General features: G+C 46.8%; 1 protein-coding gene across 1 annotated transcript; it reads left to right on the top strand.

The window, feature by feature from the left end:
• Window positions 1–6,507: 6,507 nt before the first annotated feature.
• LOC108541035 (uncharacterized) lies at window positions 6,508–8,591 on the top strand. Its single transcript, XM_017890446.1, has one exon. The coding sequence runs from the start codon at window positions 6,508–6,510 to the stop codon at window positions 6,853–6,855; it is 348 nt and encodes a 115-aa protein (XP_017745935.1). The 3' UTR covers window positions 6,856–8,591.
• Window positions 8,592–11,563: the final 2,972 nt, after the last annotated feature.

The following is an 11,563-nucleotide window of genomic DNA, read 5'->3' as shown; positions in this document are numbered from 1 at the left end:
TCCCCTCGCTTCTGCGCCTCCCCAACCCCCCGCCCCGCATTACCATATGGAGGCCGAGTCCCTGCGAATCACAGCAGCAGCGGGAGGTATTTGAATAAGCCCCGCAACCCCGCGCAGACCCCAGCTCCTCCGAGATCAGCATGCCCTGCACCAAGAGCCACCACTCTGGCCGGTAACCTGGCAGCGACAGACACCTCCCCAAAGTGCCCTGCGCGCGGTGGAGAGAGGGTCTGCTAAGGGTACTGGGCGTCCCAGTTGCTACTTTTATATTAACTTGACATAGAATCAGACAATAAATAAGAGAAGAGAGAAGAGAAGAGGAAAAGAAGAGGGAGAAAAGGGGAGAGGCGCTATAAAGGGGAGAGAGAAGACAGAAGCGAGAAAGGGAGAGAAAAAGGAGAAAGGGAACCCAAAGGGTTGAGTTAAAGAGAGAGTAAAATGGGGACGGGGTGGGGAAACGGTGGGAGGGGGAGAAATACCCAAATATGTGAATTTGGACCTTTCAAGCTAAAAATACCACCTCACTGAACTTCACAACCTCCAATGAGACACGTGTTTCTCCCCTCACAACCACGTCACCGAATGATTAATTTGCCGTCTCAATCAGAAATATTTAGAATTGTATAACAGATATAGGACTTAACAGAAAGAAGCTCATTTTATGAAACATAGTGAAAAGTATATGACATTCAAAGATGATCTTGGCTACCTCACAGTAAAAATTAAGGCTTGCCTTAACGACTCGACAGTTTTCCAACCATACCCTCTGAAATGGTGAGCCCAGGGCCAGGAAAAAGAGGTGTTCCGAAATATTTTGGACTTTAAGTGAAAATTTTTTTCTTCCTGTTTCAAATTTTGTTACGTTTTCCTCTTCACGAATTTATTCCTTTAACCCAAATTTTACAGATAATATGTGAATCTTTAAAAAAATTTACTGCAAAATGTCACCACATTTTGACTGAAGATATGATTTTAGACGTTAATTTAAACACACAGCCAGTTCCGTTTTGCAAACTAACTCTGAATAACACCTGGTTCTGAATTTAGCCTATTCAACAGTCTCCCTCTCCCTATCCTCAAATCAGAGCAGTGATTTCCCGGTACAAAACAACCAGAATCATACTAAAATCTCCAGTCACCTATAGGATGTGCCCATTGTAAATGTCCCTTTCGGTATTCATAAGCCAAATGCCCTTCTTTTGAAACACATACAAAAAGAATGCCTCTGATTAATAATCTCTTTCGCGGCACACTGAGGCCGAAGGCAGGGAGCCGCAGGACGCCAGAGAAGGGCGCAGAATTCTGAATACCTAGCATTTCAATGCAGATTCCAGATTCGCAAACGGCTAGGTTTTCCAGGAGGAAATAATATTTGGCAAGCAACGCTTTTGGGGAAGACAACTACATTCCAAATACTGGCTCCTTCCTGGGCCTGGGGAGGGGACGGCGATCGCGGTTACCCGGCATTTCTGCGTTCATATGTGTGTACAAGGCGATATGTAGCCCATGCATGTAGCCAGGCCTAGGTTTCTTTCTTTTCTTTTTCTTCTTCTTCTTCTTTTTCCTTTTTTTTTTTTTTTTTTGAGGCAAGAATATTGAAACCAATCCACTCTTTCTGTAGCTAGCTCCCACGAAGCTGGAGTTTTCAACCTCTTGTTTATTCGTAAAGCCCATATGGAACCCCGGTAGACTCTCCCCTTTTCGGATTTTACCAGGAGGCCCTCATTGCCCCACCGCCGCCCATGGCATGTGAAGAGAAAGGAGGGAAGAGCCACGGGAGAAGCCGGCTTGGAGCCGCTTCCGTCGGGGCCCCTGTTTCGCCCCAACAGACCCGTCTCTCCTTTCTCTCCCCGAAGGTACTTCCTTATGCCGGCAGTGTCGCTACGGTGGTGGCCAGGTGAGCACGGGCACGGTCCCGGGGCGGGGGCGGGTAGAGCGGCCCTCTCTCGGGAGCTCCGGTGGGTCTGCGAACCTGCCGGGAGCCGAAGGCTGAGTGGCTCTGGGGGCCCGTGCGGGGCTTCTGGCTCCAGCCGGCAGGGGAACAGCGACACCTACTGGCCACATGGGTACCGCGCCTGGGCCATCAGGGCTACCCTGGGCCAGGGTGCCCCGCTCCGTGGACTTGGGAAGCCGAGGAGGGAAACTGCACCCAAGGCTCTGCGGACTGCTCTAGGACTCGTCCGCCCTGGAGAAGACAAAGCCACGCTTTCTGGAGACCTCTGGGAGTACTGTAGGATGGAACTGAACACACAGGCACACACGTATGCCCATTTTTCTGGGAAACCGGAGAAACCCGTAGACGCAGTTACCCACCGTCCCTTGGTTTTATGAGAGAGACCCAAGCAGAGGTCAGAGCCTTGACCTCCTCAGGTTCATGACCCAGGCCTCTTCACCACCATCCCCAGTTCAGCACTGACTAAAGAAGATATCTTTACAAATTAGGAAAAGAAAGGAGTTCATTATCCTCCCTTAAGCGGGGAAATGAGTGAGTCAAGGAGACAGACTCACAGGCAGCGGTTGGCGCCGGGCACGCGAACCGGCCGAGCCCTACTGCTAGCCAGCTTCGGGCACCTTTAGTGCGCCCTGAGACTGCCACTAGGGAGTGAAATTTGGTAGCTCTTCTTTAAGAATTATAATCTTCTTAATTACTACTGAAATAAAGGCAAATTTGGGCTGCTGGTGATATTTTTGAGACCTATAGTTTTATATATATATATATATATGTTTAAAGCATATATACCAAAGCATATATATATAAAGTATATGTATATGTGTGTGTACATATATACACACACACATATGTACATACATATACATATATATATATCCTCTGCGACATGACTTCCGTAGTTGGCTTCTGTTGGGGAAGGTAAGAGAGGTTGTGAAGGCGTGGCAGGTCTGATGAAAACTCAGCAAGGTTGGGGATGGCAAAAAAGCAATTCATGTATTCCAGATTCACCTTCTCTTAACCAGTCTTTTCTGTAATAGCATACAGCCATTTCATATGGGAAGGAGATATGATGTTGGTACCAGCAGCGGGTAGAGGACGGGGGAACCTCAGCTTCCATTACTCCCCAAGATGCCTTCTTTTCCCCTTTTCAGGTTCTGAGGCTCCCTTGGGCCTAAGAAACCTGACCGAGTGTGATTCTGATACTAACCTGCTCAAAGAGTAAAACATATTCCCTTTCCTTGAAACACTGGGGTATCTGAGCTAAATACATTCCTTAAGATTTCTATGTAAAATGTTGCTTATTAACAAACCTCAGAATTCAAAACAATTTTTGTTCCATTCAAATTTCAAGAGTTCATTTTGGAAATTATTTTTCTTAGCTTTATATACTGGTTAGAACTAGGGTCTAAAAGATTTTGCCTGCAAGGTGGGAGACCTTATTAGGACTAAATTTTTGTCCTTGTTCTCTACAATCACAAAAGTTTGCTAATTTCATTTTATTTAAATAAAATTGGAAGCTTTTCGTGTCTCTAAAGCCAAGAGTTTTAGATCAGGTCCCTCTCTCTCTCACTCTTTAAAAGAAATCACTAAAAGGCCCAGGAAACCTGCTCTTCAACTCTGTTCTGCAAGTATTTTTTTTTTCTTTTTAAATTTTCTTACAAGTGGAGTTGACTGCGTCCTGATAATATAGGAATTCACATCGAAGAAGAGACTCTCAGCAGTTTATATGATGTATGAATAAACCTGTATTATTAATAATGAATAAAATAGGGCTATATCCTACTGGCATTTTTTCTTGACAAATCTTGTTTCCCACTGCATTTCAAAGTCAGCTTTCTCCTTATAAAATGGAAACATTCATAGGACAGGAAAATATTTATTTAAAAATTACACTGGGCACACAGCAAGCACCCATCAAGCAAACTCAGTTCAGAGGTGTCTTTAGGTATTGAAAGCATCTTGATAAATGCAAGGGTTGATTTTTTTTCCCTTTCCTTTTGGCTTTTTAGGATATAGCTTTATTTGTGACTCCAAAATCTTAGCTAGAAAGGACTCTCATTGTTTGATATTCTTCGGCTTTACTAACTAAAAAAACGTTGATTTGACATTAAAGAAGATAGAAAATGGAATTTATGTTTCAAAATTGTGGAATTTCTCTCCATACTAGTCACCCTCAAAGCATTAGTGTATTAAACTCTAGTAGAAGGAATGTTTACTGTTTAGAACAGAAAATTAGGCCAGCAAAATAATTTTTTATTTCACACGAAATGTGAATAAGCATATTCATACATGTAATTTGTGTATAGGTGTTGTGATGACTGTGTGAAGTAAGGGAGGAGACAAGGCTTACAAGGCTTTCTGTTTAGGTCTCCCTCAGTATATTTTTCTTTTCGTTCCTCTTATTTAACGAGAAAATTAAGGAATAAAAGGCAGGCTAAATTGTTATTAGACTGTGTCTGTGTTCTTTGTCATGCCTGCCTTTCCTCTGGACTGCCTGGGAGGGTGTGTGTCCTCCTTTCTTGCTTCTTGAGTAGCAGGGAGGAAGGAATGGATGCAAGGATGTGAAGATTGATCAGAAAGGCACATTATTGCGTGTGAAAATGAGATGGATACATTTGAAACCTAGCTAAATTCCAGCCAGGTGGTTGTCTGGAGAGAGGGGACTTGTGTGTGGAAGCTAGCAGGCCGACTGAATAAAGTGGGGGGAGAGAAGAGGCTTCATTCATCTGGAAATCCGCAGGATCTTACTGACATTTGGCTTCAGGGTGTAAAGCTCCAAGAACACCTGTGTGCATCTGGCTGGAGATAGGTGTGGTGTGTGTGTGTGTGTTTGTGTAGGGAGGAGTGGGCACTTTATTAAAAATACATTTGAAAAATGTTGGTTCTAAAATTCAGTCGTTATCAATTCGGGCCAGGTGCCAAGTCACTAACGTGTCCAGGTTCACTCCTGGAAGGCAGCAACATTATTGCTTCCTTCGAATATGGCTTCTTTCATTTCTTTGGCTCTTTATGGTACTTATTTTGAGTGGGGCGAGGCTCTAGCTTCCCCCTCCTCCTTTCTTGATCTCGGCAAACAAAACCATTCTACCACTTGAGCCATCTGCCGCAGGTGTAATGGATGGCAGGGGGCCGACCTAACCACACTCCAGTCTCTTCTAGGTCGTCACCGCTCTGCACCAAACAAATGAGTCCTGTTTCACCACTAGGGTGCCGAGGTGGATGGTGGATGCTGGCCCCCGCCCCTGGCAGCACTCAGCGCTTAGAAACCAGAGCCAGCTGACAACACGCGAAACACACAGGCACAGCGAAAACGCCGAGCCGACGCGCACTCCCTCTGCCCCCTCCCTCTGCTCTCTGTAACAAGGAGGACACGTACACAGCCTTTACACACTTAAAAAGCCTCGCGACTCCCTCTGAATTCTTGGTTACTTATGATGGCCTTCCTCACTGCACATAGCCCCTGGGGTGGGTGTGTGTGTGTGTGTGTGTGCGCGCGCGCGCGCGCGCGCACGCGTGAATGTGCGTGTGTGTTTAAAACGCTTATTGGTAGGTCATCAGCAGCTGATCAGACATGGTAATCCAATACTTCTTTTGAAAACACACAATTTTTCGTTCAAGGTAATTTTTTTAAAAGAAAAATGGAAAACTATTAATTTTCTGCGCAAGTCTAGGGTTCCCGGTTTAGGTTCCAGAGAACAGCAGGTCTGCGCAGCCCCCGCCTTACCAAACTTTCCATTTCTAGGGTTTGAGGGAGGCTCATATTCTCACTTCATGACAGAGCAGCGGCTCATTTGCACGCGGGTGTGTAAAGGAGGGAGCTGTCGAACGGGTGACTTAGGAAGGGAAATCCGATAGTTGGAGCCCCCGCAGTTGCTCGGAACCTCGGCAGGAGGCACAAGGTGCCCAGGGGCAAGAGCCCGGGGTCCAAACTTGCAGGCGCACATCATCCTCTGGGCACTGGGCCCTCCGGCTGGAGCACTCCCTCACCCGCACCCCATCCTGGTACCATTTTGATCACTATTTGAATAGCCCAGGTAAGGGTGCCCATCTCTCGGCTATGGGCGGGAGCTGGACCCTGACAGGTACGGACTCCGCGGGCCCCCAGTGTACTTACCTTGAGCGAGGCCCTGGCAAATGGTGGCCCAGAAGCATCAAGTTTCCTCTCCCAGCCGTTGTGCCAGATTTCCCCTCCTGCCTTCTGCTCCTCTCGGCCAGCTCGTTTCTCTCTCTCTCTCTCTCTCTCTCTCTCTCTCTCTCTCCTCGTCGTCTCTCTTCTTCTCTCTCTCCTGTCACACAGCGAGGATTACTTGTGCACTTTTAGAGCAAAAGCCTTGCTTATTCAGAGGAGAGAAGGGAGGGGAGAGGAGAAAGAAGGCGGAGGGAGGAGGGGGGTGAGAGAGAAGTAGAAGGGGGATGGACGATCGAAGAAGAGGTGAGAATCATAAAGAAGGTAGTGCGGGGCGTTTGGTAAAGAAGGAGGAGGCGAAGAGGAGGAGGAGGAGAGGAGGAGAAGGAGGAGGAGGAGGGATGGGAGGGGTAGGGTGGAGTAACCAAAGATGGGCTGGGATGGGACGGCGAGGAATAAATTGCTCCCCACCCAGCTGCGGTGCGACGCCCCCAGCGTCCCAGGGGAGCCTGTGCGTCAGCTAGCGGCTGGCCAAGGCGGGGCCGTACAAAAGCTAGCGCCGCGGGACCCCCTTCATGGGCTTCTACCCGAGCAGATTGAGCTCTGGAGGCCGCTCCACGAGCGAGCTCGAGCCACGGAGGGCTCTCAGCTCGGACAAGCGTGGCTGTCTAAGAGCTCCAAGCTCCACGGAACTTTGATTTTATTCCCGGGAGCCCGGTCATCCACTTCTGCATCTCAGACAAGCGCCGGAGGCTCGTGCAGCTTCCGTGCGTCCTAGCCCTAGCCGCGGGGCGCCCACCTTAGTCATAGCCCATGGTCCCCGCGCTGCTCAAGCCGCCGGTTTCCCCACTGCCCAGTCTCCCTCCGCCCGAGCCCTGCGTCTCTGTTCACATTGGAACACCCCCTCACCTCACCTCAGCTTTTTACCGAGGGGTGTGTGTGTGTGCGTGTGTGTGTGCATGCGTGTGTGTGTGTGTACATAGCTCGCACGCTCCAGTCTAGAAAGAAGGTAACGAAAAAGTCGCTTCAGTCTCCTGCAGCTTGGATCCCACGTCCAAGTCCGACCATATTCAGTATTTGAGATTACAGTTTGCAGCAAGGACCAAGGCAGGGGTTCCCCGGATCATTTCAACTGAGTTTCAGTGCAGCAAGGATTGTTTATCATTATTGCTAAGACTGACGAAAATAGGTCAAAAATAAAGAATAGTTGCAGAGAAAGAAGTGGAAGCATTTTAGCAAAGATCAGGAACCAAAAGTGGTTGGAATGGATTTCTCGAACAAGAGCATCCACGATGGATAAAGGTGAAAGGCACAGACTCTCACAAAACCGCTTCAATACGTGATGGGATTAAAAAATAGGACCATGCTTTTCAACATAGACTACCCATTAGTTCTCTGTTAAATGCATTAAACCAGCCCCATGGAATGATTACATGGCAGCTTTTTAATGTACAAACAAGAGGATTCTAAAACGGATGCACACAACCCGTTTATAGAACTCACTCTGTACACACACACACACACACACACACACACATTCATAAAGAGACAAAGTTTTAACACCGATACTCCGAACTCGTAAATATATATTTTCTCAAACAACTTCCCCTAAATATAGTAATTTTTTTCTGCATTTCCTTGCTGACCTGTGCGACATTATAGTTATAGAGTAGGCTCCCAGGATCGACATAATTCTACTTACATTCATCTTGGATGGCACGTCATAAAATGCCAGGGGGGAGGGAACCTTGAGGGGCTTGGAGAAGAAGGCTTTTATTAACAATTATATTCTCCCCTAGCAGTTTAAATAATAACAATGATGTCACGGTAACCATCTCCCTTCTCCCACTCCAGTGAAACCACTAGATGGGTTGGTGAACTGTTCATTTGTATACTTAATTAAGGGATTACCGTTGCTACACAGTTACAAAGGTGGCATAAGGAATCTCTGAACAGTAGATTGCTGGACATTTGGCATGTTTTAGGACTCATTTACCTGCCAAATCTTATTTCAGAATAAGAATGATAAAATGTTGTTAGTTTGTGCCCAGCATAGTTTTGAAGGAAAATGGAACAAAAATAAGTTGCTCTTTGAAAATTGCGTTAGTTGTAGGGGAAAAAAAATTCCCCTCAGCGGAATGAGCCGGTTTCGCATTATATTAAATGAGGATCATATTTTACCAACCCAGGTGGTGTTTTAAAAATTCTTTCAGACAACAGTGATAAGAGAGGAAGTAAAGAGCAGGCAGACCCCTGCCCAGCCCGCACCCATGTTCACAGTGTCTGGAGCACACACTCTGAACACATCGGGACCCCCACCCCCACGAATTCGCCCTGTTTGGGACTCAGTTTCTGAGGACAAGAGTTCGTTCTCGGTGGATCGCTACACGTTGAACAATGGGTATTTGCGGAAGGTCAACATTCAGGCTATATATAGTACAATGGCATGGTGGCGGGAAAACACTTTTCATTGTTTAACAGTTACTAAATAATTAAACTGCCCTGCATATTGAATATCATTTTGAGAATTTGCCTTTTTTTTTTTTTAATTATTAGCCAGTGTTTTAATGAGGCCTCGGGATTGGGTTGCACGGAGGAAAGTGAGGGGTTCAATAAGGTACAGCTTTGATGTACAGAACAATTATATAAAAGAAAGTAATTTATTATTGAGGAGGACAAAAGAAATTTGGGGTTATGTTAAAGTACAATTAGCAGTTGCAAAACTATGTTTTAAACAGACAACTTGATAATTTGCATTTCTTTTTTCCCCTCTTAAACCATTTACAACCTGGGAAATTTACTCTTGTTAACTAGTAAAACACCTCAAGGCTTGAATCAGACACCAAGTAGCCACTGATGTCCCAACAACGTACAACCTGCCCCTCTGGAGGGTGTGGAATCTTTTACAAGTACTCAAGAAGAGCCCCCAAAGCTCAACTAGGTTCTATGGTGCCGGCACTGACGAGTGTGCTTTAAGGTTATCAGTCTTTTAAGCATCACGTGATTAGACAGGAAAGGTAACTTGAAAACACAACCTGATTCTGAGCGAAATCATTTTGTCCTGTTGGCATGAAAATGTAGTTACACCTCCAAGTTCTGCTCAGAAACAGACGGCTGCGTGTGGGGGCTGGTCCCTACCCAGATCAGTACAGGATCTTCAGCTGGCAGAGTAGATCCAGCAAATGGAATTAACGAAGAAACTCATGTGCGTTTGGAAAAAAAGGTGGGGGTGAGTGCCGCTTCCTGATTCCTTTCGCTGAGGTCTCCTGTGATCATCAATGGCTTTGGCAACAGCAGGCAAGGCAAAAATAATTCACCACCAAACAGTTTTGACCGTGACATATTTAATGGGGCTAGTTTGAACTTTGTTTTAAACAATTTCCTATCAGATGTTAGTCTTCTCCCTGTTTATCTCTTACAAGATTTCTTTGAAAATGTCATTTATAGGTAGCCATTGCATAGGGTTGTGCTACAATTAACACACAGGTACTGGGGCACTTCAGGCCCATGTAAATATCCAGTGTAAAGGATTCACCAGCTTTCCTGGCAGCAGCCTCAGCAAATGGAAGCTACTCCAGAAAGAGACATTTTTATTTCTGTAGTTGTTATTCAAGTCTTTATAGGTGTGAGTTTGGGACTGAATTTGCCAGTCCAAATTAAGGAGTCTGGATACATGACACATCACCTGTAAATAACCACTTAGACACTAGCCTCTGACCACTGTCGTCACAGTTTTGCCACAACTCTCCAAATGTTTGTTTTAAATCTTCTTATCACCCTTATTGAGTGCTCCTTTTAGAACTCAACTCAGAGACTCAAATTTAGCCTTTGAATTAGTACTTTAAAAACTATTCTTTTTTTATCATTTAAAAGTAAGCCTACTCCCAAAATTGAGCGTTTCACTTTTAAGGCTCAAACACTTCCTTAGGTCTCTAAGGAAGGTCTCTTATGACTCTTAAAACCAGCCCCCAGCATCAAATTCCATCATGGCAGTAATTTGGTACCCACAAGTAAACTGACGGTTTGGAGAGGGAGATGTTATCATTCCTCGGTTTTCTTTTGTATCTAATAAAATGGAGACTGACTGTATGAAATCCCCTTCTAGAGCTTACCAAAATTGTTTTTTTTAATTATCCTGGACGAAAGCCCCGTGGTCTTGCACCTTAGAAGGGGTTCCAGGGGGCTCCGTTTGGCTAATTTTTAGAGACCTGCCTTGGCGGAGCTGCTCGCAGGTAACGCTTCCGAGATGAAGGCGGGGCTCCCTGTCGCCTGCAAGGGTATTTTACCTAGAATGTCCTGATTTTGGGTCCAAACTCACACTCTCCCACACCAATGGGGTGATAGGTAGGCTAACAAAAGGCAAATAGTAATCAGAAGGGAACCCCACAGTTTCTACCAGAGGGGTTTTGACCAGAAAACAAAGGGAGCAGGGGCTGCTACCTCCTTGTCCCCTGCGCCTGAAATTCAGGTCGCCTGCGGCTACGGCCTCAGGTGAGTGGCTCAGGGAAGGGTCGCTGAGGCTCTTCCCAGCTCCCCCGGGCCTGTCTTGGGCCGCTGCCTGGGAGTGCTTTGACCTCCGCCGCCATTCCGCTTCGTCTTTTCTTGCAGTAACACCTGCTGCCACGGATCGAGTACACCTGACCAGATGTAGTCAAAAGAAAAGGTCAAGAAAAGAAAAAGAAAGCCCCACCTTTCTTAATTCCGTTTGGTAAGAGCCAGGGCTGCCAAATCCATTACATAATGCCAGTTCAAGCTGACACCTGTGCCCGCCCTGGGGCTAGATCAGGTTCTGGCGACTGCTCCAACCTGAAACGCCGGCTCAGTAGCACCCAAGCCGAAGGCGAAGGGGAAGAGGAACGAAGTGTGGGATGGGGCGGCCCCTCATTGGGGTTCAGGTAGGGACTGGATTCTACAGGGAATTCCCTAAGGGTGTCTCCCTAATAATTTGGGACCGTGATAAAAAAAAAAAAAAAAAAAAAAAAAAAAACGGCCGCGGTTTCGAAGTCCCAGAGCTTTCTCAGGAAGCATTGGACGCCCCTTGCTACTCCAGACTGGGGCGGGCTCCAAGGGGTGCCCCCTCCAGCGCCTTCAAGAGCGGAGGACTCACCTGCCGCGGGGCTGCCTGAAGCTCTCACTCCCTCTCCCGCCCGCCCCCGGGTGCTGTTGATGTGGACCTTGGAGGTGCCTGCTGCGTGGCCTAACACGTGGACGCGGCCCATAACCCGCCCCGGCTGTTTCTTTCCCCTGAAGGCGGACAATGGCTTCATTAATCGGCCATCATTAAACCAACCCAGGAGAAGCCCCATCCCGCAATGAGGGCGCGGCAGGCTAATTTTGCCTACGGCTGAACAGTTGGGGCAAACGTGGTTAACACGCTGGATCCCTCTCTGGTAAAGGCCCGACCGTCCAGATCTTTGGAATCCTCACCAATGTTTCCATGAAAAAAAAAAAAAAGGTCAGCGCCCAAACTCCTAGGAATCCACACT

This window comes from Rhinopithecus bieti, unplaced genomic scaffold, assembly GCF_001698545.2.
Source record: "Rhinopithecus bieti isolate Rb0 unplaced genomic scaffold, ASM169854v2 scaffold_17861, whole genome shotgun sequence".
Lineage (NCBI taxonomy): Eukaryota > Metazoa > Chordata > Mammalia > Primates > Cercopithecidae > Rhinopithecus > Rhinopithecus bieti.
Note: the sequence above shows the minus strand (reverse complement) of the source record. Positions and strands in the feature narration are given on the sequence as shown.

What these genes read in the sequence shown, in the direction of transcription:
- LOC108541035 (XM_017890446.1), top strand. Translation starts at nt 6,508, where the DNA reads ATGGGCTGGGATGGGACGGCGAGGAATAAATTGCTCCCCACCCAGCTG.